Raw genomic sequence first — 19,759 nt, 5'->3', positions numbered from 1 at the left:
TATTTTAATTTATTATTTAGATTTAATATATATTATAAATAACTAATATATATATATATATATATATATATTTATAATGTAATATAATATAACATATATACATATATAAACTAATTGGAGAGGGTTCACTAATGCAAAAATTATTAAAATGTTCTATCTACTAGCAAATAACATTTTGTAGAATATATGGATATTACAAATTCTCATAAATGTTTTTTATTATTTTATATTAGAATAGTAATAGTTTATATGACTTTTTTTCAGTTCAGATAAACTCAAAAATCCAAAAGAATAATGATTCAAATGGAGATATGGATGACAATCCAGATCCTGGTAAGTATTTATTATAATTTAATCATATTACATATTATAATATAATCATTATAACTTATTTCTTATCATTTATCATGCAACAAAGTAAAAAATTTTTAATAAATGTACAATATATGTAACTTGTTTTTTAAATAATAAAAAATTTAAATTATTTTATTTTTATTGTAATTTTTTTTATATAGAAATTAGTAAAACAGGAAATAGAGGAACAGATAGCAATGTAATAGAAAGTGGGAGAGATCAACATACATCAAATGGAAGACTCAATGGAGACTGATAATGAATAATTAAAAAATATTTCATACAATGAATAAAAAATATGTCGATCATTTATTAAATATAATTAAATTATAAATATTTTCAAAACAAGAAATGTTTTGAATCTTTTGTATAGTTATAATCATTAATTTATAAGTAATAATAGAAATTTGAAAATAATTTGCAATCTTTTATAGTGCAATTATAAAAAACAAAATATATATTTTTTAACAAAATAGGAAAGGATTTCTAAGATTATATAAATATTAATTTATTCCAATTATTATAGAATATTATATATATAAATTTTTAATTTTGTTCATTATATTATTATTAAATTTTTTTATCAAATTGAATGTAAATAAATAAAATAAATGTTTTTAATATCCTACTTTGTATTTATTTAATTTTCGTGTAAAATATGAAAATTGAAAATATCTATGCAAATTATATTATATAATATCAATTATTATAGTAAAATTATATATTTTAGATTACAATTACAATTTTTTAATATCTCCAATTAGTTTGTTAAAATTACAATTCATACATATTATTTCAATTACTTCAGTACTTTACTTCAATTATATCAAATTTATTGCTCAATTTTAAAATGAGCATGCGTATCATATGTGCGTTTTTAAAAATTTTTTTCTATTTAAATTTTTTTGTTAGTACATCATAAATTTACATTTCATTTAATTATTTTATTGTATTGTCACTGTAAAATGTGTTTCTTTTGTATTTTTTAATTAACATTTATTTATTTAATTTATATGTAATATATTGTATGAACGATGAATGAATATATAAATTGTTTTCCATCGTTGTTAATTTTAAAAATTTCATTTTTATATGTATATAGATATACTTAGTTTAAATATAAAAAGAAATAATATATTACATAGAATTACATACAATCTCTTATTATTATTATGAAAAATAATAAAAGAAGATTAAACACATTTTACATGTTTCATATATTACATAAATTTCATATTGTATTTTGAATCGCTATGTATTAATTTTTATTTATTAATACTTTCTACTGTATTAGGACAAAATTATTATTGATATATTGATAATTAATTATCAGCTTTGACAATAATACTTTGTACTTATTACTATAAAATAAAAATCAAAATTATTATATTAACTATTAAAATAGATTAAATATTAATATTCAGATTTTTTTTATTAGTAAACTGTTTATAAAATGTTGTAACAAATATAATACCAACATGTATAAATATTTCGAAGATATGATAAATATAAATGATCACATTAAACTATATGTAATCAAAATTCATAATTGCATTTGTGAACTGTAAATTATTGCATGTTTAACAAAATGCAAAACTTGACTAGGAAACATTAAGTAACGACTAGACATTTAGTATATAAACTTACATTTAATAACATTTTTTATGTACTGACTTTTGCCATTATAGTTTTGTTCTATTATCTGGCAACTATATAAACTATATAAAGTATATTCTATTAATTACTTAATCGATCTATGATATACATATTCTAAAAAAAAAAAATCACGTATTCTCAAGCTGCATAAATTAAAAACTTCAAAAATTAATAAATATTAAGACACAAAAATAGAATCTATTAGATGTATAATTTTAAAAATTTCTTAGGAGCCGTTTTAAAAGTATTAATAATTAATAATAATAATAATAATTTATAAACATAAAATTTATAGATTTATAATGCATGTTAGTATTATTTCTTTAATTTTTAAACATAAAAATATATTTATATATTCTTTTTTGATTGGAAACTTTATGCAAATTTTAAATATGTAACATGTTTAAACTTTACAAATTATTATAACTTTCGTATATTCTCTCTTTGTAATAATGTAATTCAATATAAAATAATTCATAATTTCTATTTTTGCAAAATTTAAATTAGTATAAATAAATTTTACTTATTAATATTCTAATTCATTAATTCAACAATTATTTAGCATTATAAAGCTTTCCATTCATCTCACATATATAGTATATTCTGCATTTACAAGATCTTTATTTAATATTTCATTTTGTTTTAACATGAAATATTAAATTCTTTGGTCATATTAAATAAATTGTAAATTAGTAATTAGAATTTAAATCAAAGAAAAATGATTATTATAATTACATTAATTTAAGAAAACAAAAGTAGAATACTTTTAAGGTAGATTAGATATTGAATTATAATAAATTAATTATTGTTTTTAATAATAACATATTTTAAAGAATATTAAAAATTTTTTTAATAAATAATAATGAAGAAATTGGAGACAGAATTATAGATAATTTATTAGTTTTATATTAAAAATTTTTCGTAAAATATAATATTTTTATTATTTATATTTCATTTTATATTTTTTTAAATATTAAAAATAATTAAATTTAATAAAAGATATTATTGCAATATTTATAATAATATTTATAATAAAAATGATGAATTATAATCTATATTTCATGTCTCCATTACTACATTGAAAATATAATGGGGTTAAAGATAAGGCAGTGAGATGTTATAGAATCAATCCTTAGATTAAGAGACTATTATGAAATCTAAACGAATCATAAAAAATTTTGTTCGTTGTGTATTTGTAAAACTTTAAACTATTTATGCCACGTTTTGTTAATTTAAGATAAACGCTATCAAAAAGATATTTATTAAAATAGTTCAATTTAAGGAGAGTAATGATGATTGTTAACATGCCTTTGTTTTCTCCTAAAAATAAAGGCAAGTATAGAACGAAGTCGCCACCAACGACTATGTTTACGTACTGAATTTCTTGATCTCTCTTTAGCTCGAATTTGTCTGACTAATGAATAAAATGCATCATCTATGAATTGTCTAAGAGCTGCAGATGTTTCATAAAAGGGACAACCAAGTTGCTCAGCAAGTGCTTTTCCTTCTTCTGTAGTTACCTATGTTGTTTATTACATTAAAAATGTTTATTACATTAATGTTAACGTTTATTATATTAAAAAAATCAATGAATTCTAGCTAAGATAAAAACTAATGTAAATAAAAAACTAATAACTTACCTTTCGTTGATGTTGTAAATCAAATTTATTGCCAACCAATACCAATGGTATATCTTCATTAGCTCTCACACGTGTTATTAATTTTCGATATTCTAAAGCTTCCTGAAAACTATGTCTATCAGTTACAGAATAACATATCATAAAACCTTCTCCACATCTCATGTATTGGTCACGCATAGCTGTAAATTCCACCTATATATATAAAATTATAATATATATATGATTAATATGATTTTTTATAAAATCATGATTTTTTTTCTTAAATCAATAAGATTCTAACCTGTCCTGCTGTATCCAATATATCTAAAAGTGCAGCTTCACCATCAATAACTGCTTGTTGTTGATATGAATCCTCTGTCAATAATAAAGGACATTAAATGACATATTATTCCAAAAACTAAAAAGAAACTACTAAGAAACTAAGAAAATAATTTTATAAATAAGTTTTTAAACATTTCTATTATTATTGCAATATATGAAACAAATTCTTACCTATGGTTGGATCATGATAATCAAGAAAACTATGACTGACAAATTGTAATGTGACCGCTGAAAAAATCATTTCTGTAATATACATATAATATAATATATTTTTCTTTTCTAAATAAATGATATAATATAAATTATATTACCTGATTTACCAACACCACCATCACCCAAAATAACAATTTTGTAAACTCTAACTCCACACCTAGTAGTAGGTTGCGAGACTACCGGTACATCATTCTTGCCGTTCAAGGCTACACTCTTATCCTGCAGGATGCCAGCTGACATCGTTAAAAAATTTTTGTTTACCGATAACTTAATGTTTGCTACGATTATAACAAACTCGTACTTTTACCAACTGACTGACATACTTGGTCACGTATTGGAACACGCGTATAGACACACCCGTATCGGCTATGAGATCGGAACAGATACGATACATGTTTGATCACGATTGCAAGCCACTTTTTTTGTAATAGCTCTGAACTTCACCAAATAATACTTAATAGCTAAAATTTATGTTTTTTCAATTAGATTTAGCATGACTGAAGATCATAAGTTCACCGAGCTTGACAGAATATGACAGTCGCAAAGATTAAGCACGCGCGCAATTGTGCATTCAGGGGCGTATCCATTTGCTCTATTGTTAGTATAATAGATCTGTTTATACATAAGTACATATACGTATATATATCTAACTTTACTGATTATTTTTTAATAATAAGAGTAATTTAAAAAAGAAAGCGTTATTTATTATAAAAACTTCAATTTTTAATAAAATTTGATTAATATATTAAGCAATATAAACAAATACAATAAATATTTTTATGTTATATTTTATCAATGGATTTTAAATTTTTATAATATATATAGTATATCTGAATATATTATAAATTAAAATTGAAAAATAAAAAGAATATATAAATATATTAATAAATTAAAATAATTATAATTTATAATAACCTAAGTTATTATAGAACAAATTTATTTTTATTCGACTACATCATATTTATTAATGGCTTTTATTATTGTTTTGAATTATAATTATTGTTAATGAAATTCAATTATGAAAAATTTTTTATATAATCTACATGTATATATAGATATATAAAAATACATATATACATGTGTCCATTGGAATTATGTTAAATCATAAATTTTAATCAACATAAAATAATATAGCAATTCATATAGAATAGAATTATGTATAGAATAATATATGAACATCTATATAAATTACTTATTTTATATAATAATATACAAAAATTAATTGATTTAACTAATTATTATTATTTTATTCTATATCGAAACGAAATTTATTCGTACAAATAGAATTATAGAATGTTAAAATTTTTATTTGCACATTTCTTATGATAATCTTATTTTATACTTTTTCTTTAAATATATTAAAATTATTTATAATATAAATTATATATTAATAATTAAATTTATTAAATATAAATTTTTTATTATACAAAAATTAAACATATGTATAAAATGAATGATAATAAAAGATATATCATTTTTTAGTATTTAGTATTAAATCTTTTTAATATTTTTATAAAAATAAAATATGATGTATACAGAAATATATGCATATAAAAATTATGCTTATTTTTATTAATATTTTTAAATTTATTAATATTTTTAATAAATTTTATGATTAATAAGTTCGATATATGTTATAATTTGTATATAAATAAATTCATGATTTAAGCTAATAAAACATTAGTATATCTACGACTTAATATGTATATATTAGAAGAATAGAGTAATAAGCAAATTTCTCGTGACCAAAGTACGAGGTATAATTGCACTGATTGCAATATATATATATATATACATATATATATATATATATATATACATTTATATATATGTATATATATATAGTATTTTTTGATCTGATGTTATTTGAGAAGATTGACGTGTTCAAATAAAATTTTTCAAAATACTTATATGATAGGTTTCAGAGGTTATAGAAATATTGTTATAGACACTGAGCATTATGAAGACTTTCTCTAATAAAGCGAGACAGAATATTGAATACATACATACGCAGATACTTTCAGTGAAAAAAAGTACTGGTGTAAACATTATTCATAAAAATTTTCCTTTCTATGCCATTATTTTCAAAACTCAACTAAAATGTTTGACAGATTATTATTATCACAAGATGAAAAACACGTGGTCATTTTAACAATTGTGTGTAAATAGTAAATAATAATGAAATAAGTGTACATAATAACTCTCGTGTTTTTGAGTTTTTTGATTCTTCAATTAATATTTTTCCCTGACATTTTGCTCCCTATATTCAATGATAATAAACATAGTTTAAAAATGAATTAAATGTTTTAAATATCATTAAACAGGGTAAAAATATATATATGGAAGTTAAAAATAATTATGAAATTATTAAAATTAAAAAAAAATTATCAAAAAGAAAATTTTAATTTAAATTTACAGAATGTATAACAAAACTGTAAGTTTTTATTTTTAAATTAACATATTATAGAATATAGTAATAATAATATTACATATTTTTTTAAAAAAGGATATAAAATATATTTTAACATAATTTTATTATTTTTCAGATATTTAAATTCCTTTATAGGAATTACATAGCTTTATATACATTAAGTTATAAGTTGAATAAAAATTGTTAAAAATTGTTATTTAACAAGATATCAAGTGACATGATCTTTATCATATGCATATGGTTATATTAATCAAATCCTAAAATGTCAGTTGCCTCTTGTTCAAAAACTAAAAGGATGGATAAAATAAATAGTAAAGAAGAAATGATTTATGGGAAATGGGAATGTTTTCATAATTGGATACATTGTATATGCATTGTTACTTTTGATCTTGAATTAGGCCAAGCTATAGAGGTATTTTATCATATTTTATATTTAATTTTTAATATAATATTTTTAATCTATAAATATTTTATTATTTCTAATAATATTTTTTTTATTATAGGCTATATATCCATCTCATATCAAATTATCTGAACAAGAAAGATCTAATATTTGTTATCTTGCTTTTCCTGACTCTAATTCTGGTTGCATGGGAGATACACAATATCATGTCAGAATAAGACAAAATGGAGCTATACTTCAAGAGACTAAAGCCTTAAAAGAATATGATAGAAAATCTCCTCCATTTTTACAATGTGATAAAGATTATTATTGGGGTTATGTATATTTCCGTCAAGTAAAAGATAAATCTCTTCCAAGAGGATATTTTCAAAAGGTTTATAATATATAATAAGATAAAGATATAAATGCAAGATTTTAAATTTTAATAATTTTATTTATATATATTAGAGTATTGTTATAATTACAAAACTGCCATTTGTGAATCTCTTTGGTGAATTATGTGCTTTAATTGCACCTGAATTTTTTGAAATGGGCAATACAGTGATGGAAGCTATTATAAGAGAAATTGACCAATGGCCATCTCCAACCCCTGGCCAAATAGTACATTTACCACTTATAGGTGTTTTATTTCAGGTAGAAAAATTTCAATAATTTAATTTTATTCATTATGAAAATATGGTGATATTCATTTTAGACTTATATCCCAAATCAAAATTATAAAGCAACTGCACCTACAATTGCTGCCATGGATCATGCGCCAAATTTTCATGCAACACGAAGACTAATTTTAACATCTGCCTATGAAGGAGATATGTTTAGAAGTTTAGCTAGTGTTGTAAGTTATGTACATTTATTATGGGAATTAGTATTACTTAGTGAACCAATTGTTGTTATGGCTAGTTCACCTACTGGTTGTTCTGAAATGGTCCAAGCACTTGTTGCGTAAGTATTTTATTATATTTTAAAAATAATTATAAAATAATTATAAAAAGAAAAAAAATAAAAATTTAATATTTTATAGAATGATTGCACCATTAAAATATTGTGCTGATCATCGACCTTATTTTACAATTCATGATTCTGAATTCAAAGAATATACTACAGATGCTCCATCACCACCTGCTGTAATATTAGGTGTAACTAATCCATTTTTTGCCAAAACTCTTCAACATTGGCCTCATATTATAAGAATAAGTAATGGAATTAATAATGGTGAGTTTTATAAAATAATGTAGGAATAGAGTATATAAATTTATTATATTTTAGAGAATCAAAGATACAAAATAAAAAAATCGGAGAATCTTAAAGTATTAGATTCAAAACCAGGAGTTTATACACAATATAAACCTTTCCTTCAGAAAGACAAAACTATATTGAAGAAATTATTTAGAGGTATACAAACAAAAAGACCAGGAGAAGCACAAACAGCTCTTTTAAAACGTCACTTAATAGAATTGACTGAAAGTTTTATGATACCTCTTGAAAGATATATTGCAAGTCTTATGCCACTACAAAAGGACATATCACCTTTTAAAGTAATTATTATCTTTTTTTTTTTGTTTTGTTTTATATTCTGAAAAATTTGAATAATATATATTAATTATAATTATTTTAGGCTACACCCATACCTGAATTATTTAATCCAGATGATTTTTTAGCTACTTTAAGTAGCGCTGGACCACAATTAACTACTGGTATAAAAGGAGATTGGGTTGGATTGTATCGACGATTTTTTCGTTCACCTAACTTTTCTGGTTGGTTTCATACTAGATACACAGAATTATCACAAAAATTACAAGTCATACAACTTGAGGCATTATCACAAGCGGTAAATTATAAATTATATAAATATATGAAATTTCGTTCTATTTTCCTTAAAATTTTTATATTTATTTTTTAATTTTTTAAGTAAATTATTATCATTATTTATAGGATTTAAAAACTTGGGTACAAGGAAAACAAGAGGTAGAATTAGTAGATATGATTCTTAGAATTCGACAGAAATTAGAAAAAACTTATATTGATGAAGTACCTATAGGAAATTCTGTAAGAGAAAAGCTTCAAGAAAGAATAAATGACATCACACATACCTTACCAGATGATTTGAAAGATATTTTGAATCATGAATCTTGACATTACGATTATCGTATTAATTTTAAAATACGGTAATCGCTATTTAAGTCATCAATTTAATGAAAGATTTAGGTCAAAAATATTTCTTAAAATTGCTCTCTAAATAATTAACAATTGAATTGAAAGAAAATAATATTGATAAAAATATATAGAACATATAAAAGGCAAAAAAATATAGGAAAATAATTATGTTTTGCATTTTTAAAAAAATAATTTATTTTTATTTGTGATTTCATTTTTTTATTTAAATGATTAAATACTCCAAGACGGATATTACAGGACCATATATTCTTTTTATATGTAACATGAAACGTGATATAAAAGTCAATAATGGTGCGTGAAATATTCCATAGGTGCAACTAAAGACTTATGAATAATAACTCATATTATTATTCCTACATGAATAAAATGTTAGATATATTCATGGTACTTTTTTTTTTTTTATAAATGATTATGTTGTTTCATAATATTTTATAATTTATACGTGTTATATTATAAAAATTTTTCTTATTGTATTGTATGTATTTAAATAATTTTTAATAATTTTGGACTCCCATTTTGAATGTCCAAAAAAAAAATATTTTCATTTCAAAAAATGTAAATTCTAATCATATGTAAATGTAACAGAAGAAAGAATATTAATCTGTTACATGTATATATGTATTTAATTTGAGATCTGTAAATATTGATATGAATGACAAAATATAATAAAGATTTATTTTAATACTTTGGTGTTATTATTATTATTAATTTTTAGATTAAAGAATATAAATAAAAAAAAGAATATAAAAAAATATGTAAATAGCATACTATGATATTAATACATATTTAATTTTCTATAATTAATTTTTATAAATATGAAATTATTTTTGTAAATGATATTTTTTTGTTAAGTAAGTTTTAATTTCCTAAATGTGTAATAACTTTAATACAGATAATTATGTTTCACAAATCAGAATTTAGTTTTATACATTCATTCTTATTGGTAGATAAATCTATTCTTCGATTTTTATTGGTTACATGTTAAGCGCGGTAATAATACGTTTATTGAATAATCTACCAATCAGCAGAAAGCATTTTTAATGTAAGATTTCAAAATAAGCTACTAACCGTTTGCTATGAGTTTATGTGAACTTCCTGCGAAAGAAATGTGCGTGAATGTTTATTTTGATTTAATTATTGAAATTTTCATATAGCTAAGTTAAAGTAATTATTAATCTAATGTTTTATGAATAACTATTATAGATTTAAAGTAAAAGGTATGTATTTAAAACTGACAACAGGTTATCAGTTTATTATAAGAAATTCAGTATTCAAAAACATAGTTTGTTTTTAGACGTACATAATAATAAAAGAAATTTAAGTTTTTTTTTTACTTTATAAAATTTAAATAATATTTGTATAAAAATTTTATTTATATATAATTTAATATTTGTAAAGATATTTTATTTTTTGTCATGTAATTAATTGAAAATTTTATTATAAAAAGATATAAACAAACTTTAATTTTTTTTTCTTTATATTATGATTAAAATATAAAAAATAATATATTCATTAAATATTTATAGATGAATACATTAGAAAATACATTAGATTCTATTAGACCTTCTTATAATAATAATCCCCAAGATGAGATGTCATATTTATTTGGAAGAGATCCAAGTATATTAGCCTATGGACAAAGACCTTGTGTCTCAAAAGATACTAAAAAAAATTTACTTTCTGTATATGAAAATGAATCTGAAGAATGCAATTATATTATAGAAAATGGTTCTGTAAATTCAGAATCAGAAAATTTACAAACTGTTAAAGTATATTTACGAATGAAACCATATCCTAAGAAGTTAAAATTATCACAAGAACAACAGGATGCATATAAAATAATCAATTCAACAACATTATTTACAAGATTGCCAACTTTAGATCAAAATACTAGTTGTATTAAAAAATCCAATAGTACTGATATTGTATGTAGAAAATTTACATTTACTAAAACTTTTGGGCCAGAAATTACTCAATTAGAATTATTTGAACAAGCTGTGAAGCAGCAAATGATAGATTTTTTAAGTGGACAGAATTCTACTATTATGACTTATGGTAAATTTAACTAAAATATATATTAATATATAATGATATAAATATTTTAAATTATTCTAATGTAATATTATTATAGGTACTACAAATTCAGGGAAATCTTATACATTACAAGGAACTACTACATCCCCTGGAATAATACCAAGATGTTTAGAATTTGTTTTTTCAAATATTACACCAAAATCTACTCCTTTTTACAAACCTGTAAATCACTGTGATGTTGTTATTTTGGATCCTCTTGAACGTGCACAAGAATTAGAGATAAAAACCAAATTATTAACATTTGCTTCTGTAGATAAATATCAATATATTAATACTTATAAAGAAATGCAAAAATTGTTACAAGAAGAGTCACCTAATAGACCAAGCCAATGTATTGATGCACATTATTCTATTTGGGTTTCATTTGCTGAAATTTATAATGAAATTGTATATGATCTTTTATCAAATGAGTGTCAAAAAAAAAGAACACCTCTTAAATTAGCAACAGATAGCCAAGGAAGAGCATTTATTAAAGGCTTAAAAGCTGTTTGTGTACATTCTGGTTCTGAAGCTTATCAAGTTTTAATGGCAGGACAATATAATTTGAAAGTAGCTGCGACTGCTTTAAATGCAAGAAGTTCAAGATCTCATTGCATATTTACTATTAAATTATTAAAATATTATGTTGAAAATGATCCCACTTCTGTTGAAGTTAGCACGTATGTAAAATGTACATTTATACTTTTCTTTTTTTATTATCTATTTATTATTTTTTTTATTATTTGTTTTTATTTAAATAGGTTTGCATTTTGTGATTTGGCTGGTTCAGAGAGATTAAAAAAAACATTAAATATTGGAGATAGATTAAAAGAAGCACAAAATATTAATACAAGTTTGCTAGTATTAGGAAGATGTTTAAAAAGTATTCATGAAGGACAATTATCAAAACAAAAAATAGAACATATCGGGCCATTTAGAGAATCAAAATTAACAAGGTTGTTTCAAAAAGCATTATCGGGTAAAGAACATATAGTTTTAATAGTAAATATCAATCCTATTCCAAATTTATACATAGAAACGCAAAATGTACTCAATTTTTCTGCAATTGCAAAGAAAATAGTTATAGAAAAGGAAAAAGTACATAAAAATAAATCAAGATTTTCACAAATAGTTACACAAAGCATAAAAACAGTAACTGATTGGGATGCTACAGAATTGGAAAGTGAAGGTATGTTTTCCATTTTTTAATTAATTTTGATTTATAATATAATTTATAATTTTATGTATATATGTATTATACAATATCATAATTTATATTATTTTTATAGAATGGCAAAACACAGTTGATGATATTAGTACATCTGATTATGTTCGATTTGAAAAATATGATGAATTAATGAATGAAAACGAGAGATTGAAGAAAGAAATTTCCGTTTTAAAAAGTTCTGCATTAACTCGTGATCTCCAAATACGTCAAGAAATGGCTGATACTTATACATCTATGATGAAAAAACTTGAAATAGAATGGAAGTATGTATTAAATTTTTGTTTTGTTTTTTATAAGATTTTTATTTAAATATAATGATATGTAATTTAGGAATCATATAAAAGATGTAGAACAGCAACAAGAAGATGTACTTCAATGGTCTGTAAAACAAGTTGAAGAGTTTTATAAACAAAAATTAGATCAACTTAGTTGTCGCAAAAGAAGACGTTCATCTCTTGGTATTAATAATTCAGATGATTATTCAAGAAGTATTGAAGAACTAGAGATAAAAAACTCACATTTAAAGTCAAAAGTTGTTTCTTTAAAGATTGATATGAAAGAACTTAAAGAAACAAATCAAACTCTAATGGTTGAAAAAAATAACGCAACATTTGAACTCGCTTTAACAAAAGAAGATCTAAAAAATATAAAAAATTTATTAAATGCAGCTCAGCAAGATATTTGCTCCGATGAAAACACAAATTATTACATAGAGGAATTAAAATCTCAATTATTTGCAAAACAGGAACAAGTTAAGGTATTTATGATAATTATTATAGAGATAATATATTTATAATTTACATGATATATATCTTTTTTATTATATAATTATATTGTTTCAGAAACTTAAAGTATTTTTAAATGAAGCAAAAGAAGATTATATTTCTATTACTACTGAAATGAGAGAAAAAGAATATGAAATTAAAGAGCAAAAAGAGGAATTATTTGAAAAACAAGAAACAATAGATGACTTAGAAGCAAATCTTACACATATTAATATGTGTTTATCAGAAAAAATTAAAATAATTGATCAATTAGAAGAAAAATTGGATAATCAAAATAAAAAAATATTGGATTATGAAAATAAAATGCAAGAACAAATAAATAAATTGGAGAATGAAAAATTATTGCTGTTCGATGAATTTGAATTATTGAAAAAAACAATTGATATTAAAAAAAATATGAAACAAAATTTAGAATATGAAAATGATGTATGTTATTAATTATTCAATACTATTTTAAATATGTAAAACTACTTTTCTTATTCAAATCTAATAAATCTTTATTTTATAGGATTATAAAAAATCTTATGAGTGTTCAATAAATAAAGATCAAGATATTGCTATAAAAGAAGTATCTTCTGATCTTAATGTAGAAATAGTTGTAGATTCAAATCAAAATAATAAGAATACACAGACAGGTATGTATGCAATTTTTAATTAAAAATTTTTAATATTGATTTAAAATTATGATATTAATTATGATTTAACTTTAACTTAATTATTGTTAATTGTACAGAAAATGTATTTGATACTCAAATACAAGAAAAAATAATTGCAATAAATGAAGAGAATTCAACTTTAAAAGAAAAATTACTACGAAGTACAACTGAAATACAAAGTTTAAAGATAGAATTGGAATGTGCTAAAATTAAATTAAAAGATATATCTGAACAAATATATAATTTGAAAATGAATAATGTACAATGTAAAATCAAAAATGAAAATAAAATAGAATACAAAGTAAAAGTTGAAACAATAGAAATAGGTTGTCAAGTACATATGGAATCTGACGAACATTGCGTTGAAATATCTAAAAATGATGTGATTAATAAAAGTAGCCAGACAATTGAGAATATGGAAAAAGAAAAGATTAATCAAACAAGTTTTATTGAAGAAACTAATGATCATGAGATGATTTTAAATAAATTAGCAAAGTTAATGGTGAAATATGATGATATTAAGATACAATACGAAGAAAAATGTCTGGTTGGTAAAAATATAATAATAAATATAATAATAAACAAATATGTAAAAATAAAATGTAATTTTTTTTTTTTTTATTTCTATATGATTATTCTTTTATTTTAAAGATACTTAGAGAAGTGGATCAAGAAATGATACTGTTAAAAGAAAAAATAGATAAACTTTTAGAAGAAAATAATGTAAGCAAAGCTGAGAAAGAAAAATATAAGCAGACGATTGATTTACTTGAAAAAGAATTATCTTTGGTACAAAAAGATAAAATACAAATTCAAGAAATATTAAAAAGTACTGATGATATTAAAGTTTCTTTAGAAACAAAAATTAACAATTATGAACAACAAATAAATGAAACTGAACAACAACTTTCTCTTGTTAAAAATGATTGTAATCAATATATGGAAGTATGTTATTTTTCTTTATATTATAAAAATATTTTATACAAATTTAAACATTTTATAGACATGTTATATTTTACAGAAATTGAATATATTACAAGCAGATTTTGATACTCACATTTCAAAGGTATGATATGAATTGATAAAATTATCATTTTTCATATCAATATAATCTATTTATTATTACAGTGCAAAAATGAACATGAAGAAACCATAAGTAATTTAAAAAAAGAACTTTCATCAGCAACCGAAAAAAATAATATCAAATCACAGGTATTGAAAAAAAATTCATATAAATTTCTATATTTTTTTTTTCAATAATTTAATTTTTTTAAATAAAATTCTAGTGTTTAGAGGTACATGCTGCTAAAATATTAGAGTTAGAACATAATGTTGAAAGTTTAACTGAACTTCAGGAAAAGATTTATGAATTAAATAAAAATTTAGAAATATGTCAAGTTGAGAAAGATCAACTGCAGAAATTATTAGATGAAAATCATGATAGAATTTTAGAACTCGAAGATCGTTTAGAACAAGCAGAGGAAAAAGAGCGAGATAAAGATGCTGAAATAATTTCTCTTCAGAAAGGTCTGATTTAATTGATGTAGTTAATATTTGATTTAATATCTTATATTATAATATAACATATTAAAATTTTAAAATTTTTATATTTTGATTATTACAGAAATGAAGAATATGATAAACAAAAACGAAAATGATGACAGAAATGATAAATTAATGGAAATAGAAATGAAAAATACAATAAAGGATTTAACTGATACGAAAAATATGCTTTCTCAAAAATTAGAATATATTGAACAGTTAGAAATTCGTGTTAAACATAACGAACAAAATGCCAAGATATTAGATCTTTTACAACAAAGTACTCAAGAGAGACAAGTGGAGAATGAAAGATTAAGAATTATGAACGAAGAATTAAAAAATAGTTTAATCGAAAAGGAACGTGAAATGGAAACATTTATGAAGAATAGAGACGAGATGGTGTCAAAATATGAAAGTTTAGTAAAAAATCAACAAGAAGAATTAGAAAAACAAAAACAAAAAGTATCTTTATTAGGGAATTTAATATAATATTTATAATATATTTATTCAAAGAATTTTATTTAGTAATTATTTTTTTGTAGTTAACAAAGAATCACTTGAAAGAAAGAGACTATTGTGGAAATACGTCTGAAGATGAAGTAGTACTTAAAGAACGTCGAATGAGACGACCACCAAAAAAATTTACACCGTCTTCACCGAAACAAGATGAAATTTCAGTGATCGATCTTTCTGGCTCTGATTCAAAGTATAGTACATAATAATAAAGTACAAAAATTGCACGTATTACTAATTAATATTAAAATTTATTTTTTTATTAGGCGAAGTACAAAACGTACCATTTTGCCACCTCCAGAACAAGTTTCGGAAAAAAAAAAAAGTACTCGTAAAAAGAAATTATATGTTACAGGAGATGAATCTTTTCAAGATATAGAACCACTTGAGGTAATTTTTTTTAATTTTTCTATAATTTATATATATATATATGTTCATATTATACATTTTAAATATCATTTGTTTATTTAGAGTACAGAAACTATCACTCCAACTATGACAACTCGAACTTTAAGAACTAGACGAAAATGAAAATATTGTAAATAGATTGCCAGTGAATAAATTGTGGAGAAATATTACATTATAACTATGTTATCGAGCAAAATGTTTTCTGTGATTTTTCTACTTGAATTTACTTTATTCACCATAACATATTATAAGAATAATGAAACAATATTTATGCATCCTTTAATTGTACATCTTATTAAAATAATGTATTTTTTAAATATTGTTCTTTATTATTCGCATTTGAACATAAAAATATTAATTCAAATATATAATTCCATAAACAATAATATTAATATTGTATACTATATACATGTATACTACATTTTTTTAGTATACATGCCAAATATTTACATCTTTCGGTTTCAAAAGTTTTTTTTTTATTTTTAAAAAATTTTTTTTATATATATATTTTTTTATAAAGAGTTTTAATATATTAAAAGGAACTCTGATTGATAGATAAAAACTTATCAATTTACTTATGATATAGTTTATTTTTTCACGAGGTACACGACCTTTATTGTTACATTCCGCACTTATATTAATTATTCTCTTTTAATAGTTCTGTAATTAATGCTTATCCTTCTTATACTCTCATTAATATTCATAATATATTATCATACTTTCAATGGAGTCAACAACATATATATATATATACATATATATATATTTATATTTATATATATATATATATTTTTCTTATTTATTTATTTTCATATGTATATTATGTATATCATTTTATATATGTATCGGGTGTATGTTCATTCTTATGAGTGAATGCACTGTACCATAGGATAGCTTTTATTACACAATTCACATAGTTGTTTTGAAATAGGGGGACTGCCGAAGTACACCATGATGATTCATTTTCTCTTCGTACTTTTTTTTTCCTTTTTTTCTTCTTTTGTTGTTTTGACCATTGAAGGGAAAGACGTTCATTTATCGACATGTTCATATTATTATATATTAGTTTTCTGATCCATTCTAATTATCCAAAAAATGAAGGACTTTTCGCGAAAATCTATTTCCTCATGTCTCAGTCGGGGCAAAAAGTATATATAAATCGTGATTTATATATGGCGTTCGTAATACGTTACATATACAAGAAATATAACACGAGAATCACTCTATGAACGGAATCATAGAATATAATAATATACACAAAGATTATCAATGAAAGACACGTTCAAGATTTACCTATTTTTTCTGCGTTCATATCGGTGTCGTTTCGAAAGAAAATCATAATTGCCAGATTTTAATCTTTATAATATTAATTATATTCATATACATGTATATATATATATATAACACATATGCGTTTCTGTCTTTCATTAATATTACGACGAACTTAGGCCCGATTAATTGCGATATCTTAACGTTAATATACATTTCATATAATATAGGTATTATATATTGACCTAACGACTAGTGCGAATGAAAAATTTCACAGCGAATTGAATGAAACACGCGCACACGGTGAACCAGCGTTGAGCTCAGAATCAAGTCTTTCTTAGGGTTCTTTCCTTCTTTGCAAATTTTTAAGCTAAATACATTTTCATTATTCTTTTACTCTTATATACATCGAATTAGTCGATCGATGTACGGACAAAGAATAATTTAAAAAAATGTCTGAAAAGAATTGACGAAAGATCTGGACTCAACATAGTGGCGCACGCAAACGATCAGAAGTACGAGTTTATTCGAATGCGACACTTACTTTCTTTAACTTTTTCCCCTTTCTTTTTGTTGTATAATCAACAAACGTTCGTACAATCATTTACACGAATCGTTTTTTTTCTCTTTTCTAGTTTCTTGACTTTCGCTTCTATCAATATTTATCATAATAACAGTTCAATCATTTTTTTTTCTTTTCTTCATATCGCGTTCATTATACACAATATATAACAATATATATTGTTATATCTCGAATATATCATCATATAACAATCGAATCTCTTAATATTTCTTTATCGATCACAGAGTGTCCATATGACGAAGGAAACAAGCATTAACGAAGATAAAATATCGTGCCGCGAAACGCTAAACTTTATCCATCACGATTTGTTTCTGGTCTACACACGAGAATTGTTGTAGAGAATTGTTCGCCTCGATTTTTCAATGAGGTCGAGGAAATAATTGGACGGCATATTGCAGAAAATCATGTCGAGAAATTGTTTGTTTCCTATCGATCGATTCATTTTTATTCTTTAATTAATTCTATTGATAATTTGAGCCCTTCCGTCATGTGGACATACTGCGTATCAATATTAAAATACGCATAACGACATTAGCGTAAATATTGCAACATGTAACAAATATTTAGACAAATTTTAACGCAAAAAATGTATCTTTAGCGACGCAACATTAACAAATGCGCCTGATAATAATAGTAATAATAATAATAATTAATAATAATCTGCGTAGATTTTTACCAATTTTTTTCTTTTCTATTCGTGATTTTTTATCGAATCAAATTCACTTTTGGCGAACAATATTTACGATCAACGAATAACGATAAGGAAAAACGTGATCATAAATTGTTTTTTTCTTTTTCTCTTAGGGGGAAAAAATATAGCCAATAGTTGACAATAATCGTTCGAAACGGTGTCCTTCGGCACACGGCAGTGTAATGTGTCACTTCGGATAGTCCTCGATCCTTCGAACTCGATGAAGAAGCATTCCTTTTTTTTTCCCATTCATTTATTTTATTCATTTTTTTATACATATATATATATATATTTATTCCGTAGCACAGTGCATTTTGTATAACATTACATAACACGCTCAATGTTAGAAGTAGCACATTTTTATTTAATTATTTATTCCTTTTTTTTTGTTCATTAAATACAACGATCGATATTACAAAGGGGAAAACTTCAGAATTTCTTTTTTTTTTATTCTTTTTAAATATTATATATTCGCCCTTATAAACGAGTCTAACAATTGACATAAGTGTGGCGTTAAAAGCATGTATCATCTCATGTGCACACCCGTCCACCGTTCAGAGGATTATCGATGGATGAAAAATATCGACAAAAGTTTAAGAAAGAAGCGAGATCGATCGGTAAAATAATATTCTTATAATCATCGCAATCTTCTTCCCATGTTCCTCTTTTTCCCCTTTATTCTCTCTATAAATCTTATCTCATCTTCATCGTGTTCGAGGATCGCAAACGTACGCGTTGTTGAGGAAAGTACCCCATAGAAGAGGAAACGAGGAACATCTCCTTTCGTCTTCTTCTTCAAACACCCCTTTCCTTTCTTC

At 22.9% G+C, this 19,759-nt stretch overlaps 4 protein-coding genes across 7 annotated transcripts in view; 3 read left to right on the top strand and 1 right to left on the bottom strand.

Moving 5' to 3' along the window:
- LOC102679968 (Golgi membrane protein 1-like) overlaps positions 1–982 on the top strand; it is a 3,562-nt gene extending 2,580 nt beyond the window's left edge. For both annotated transcript variants that reach the window (XM_031513860.1, XM_006622842.2), the window contains 2 exons: positions 265–333; positions 516–982. In XM_031513860.1, coding sequence (XP_031369720.1) covers positions 265–333; positions 516–610 — 164 coding nt within the window. In that variant the 3' untranslated portion in view covers positions 611–982. The remainder of the gene's footprint in view (positions 1–264; positions 334–515) is intronic.
- The window catches only part of LOC102680095 (GTP-binding protein Rit2), a 5,592-nt gene extending 783 nt beyond the window's left edge, over positions 1–4,809 (bottom strand). The window contains exons 1-6 of one of the 3 annotated variants that reach the window (XM_031513863.1): positions 4,486–4,809; positions 4,283–4,403; positions 4,143–4,214; positions 3,931–4,004; positions 3,651–3,842; positions 3,387–3,530 (exon numbers count right to left, since the gene is read on the bottom strand). In XM_031513863.1, the coding sequence (XP_031369723.1) occupies positions 3,387–3,530; positions 3,651–3,842; positions 3,931–4,004; positions 4,143–4,214; positions 4,283–4,403; positions 4,486–4,578 (696 nt within the window). In that variant the 5' untranslated portion in view covers positions 4,579–4,809. Of the gene's footprint in view, positions 1–3,181; positions 3,531–3,650; positions 3,843–3,930; positions 4,005–4,142; positions 4,215–4,282; positions 4,404–4,485 lie in introns of those variants that run through there. The other 2 variants (XM_031513861.1, XM_031513862.1) reach the window with 2 other exon arrangements.
- A 1,222-nt stretch (positions 4,810–6,031) lies between these two features.
- On the top strand, positions 6,032–9,632 carry LOC102680585 (protein DENND6A). Its single transcript, XM_006622848.2, has 9 exons — positions 6,032–6,618; positions 6,731–7,027; positions 7,119–7,391; positions 7,466–7,651; positions 7,713–7,960; positions 8,040–8,230; positions 8,285–8,553; positions 8,634–8,846; positions 8,951–9,632. The coding sequence occupies exons 2-9, from the start codon at positions 6,878–6,880 to the stop codon at positions 9,149–9,151; spliced, it is 1,731 nt and encodes a 576-aa protein (XP_006622911.1). The 5' UTR covers positions 6,032–6,618; positions 6,731–6,877; the 3' UTR covers positions 9,152–9,632.
- A 598-nt stretch (positions 9,633–10,230) lies between these two features.
- On the top strand, positions 10,231–16,715 carry LOC102680721 (kinesin-like protein KIF20B). Its single transcript, XM_006622849.2, has 17 exons — positions 10,231–10,410; positions 10,720–11,248; positions 11,325–11,946; positions 12,028–12,455; positions 12,556–12,757; positions 12,825–13,251; positions 13,337–13,705; positions 13,788–13,914; positions 14,013–14,482; positions 14,587–14,880; positions 14,957–15,001; positions 15,064–15,147; positions 15,222–15,462; positions 15,560–15,939; positions 16,020–16,183; positions 16,257–16,380; positions 16,462–16,715. Exons 2-17 carry the CDS (start codon positions 10,720–10,722, stop codon positions 16,519–16,521), a joined length of 4,566 nt encoding a protein of 1,521 aa, XP_006622912.1. The 5' UTR covers positions 10,231–10,410; the 3' UTR covers positions 16,522–16,715.
- Positions 16,716–19,759: the final 3,044 nt, after the last annotated feature.

This window comes from Apis dorsata, unplaced genomic scaffold, assembly GCF_000469605.1.
Source record: "Apis dorsata unplaced genomic scaffold, Apis dorsata 1.3 scaffold_779, whole genome shotgun sequence".
NCBI lineage: Eukaryota > Metazoa > Arthropoda > Insecta > Hymenoptera > Apidae > Apis > Apis dorsata.
The sequence above is the reverse complement of the archived record's forward strand: the minus strand, read 5'-3'. Positions and strand labels throughout refer to the sequence as shown.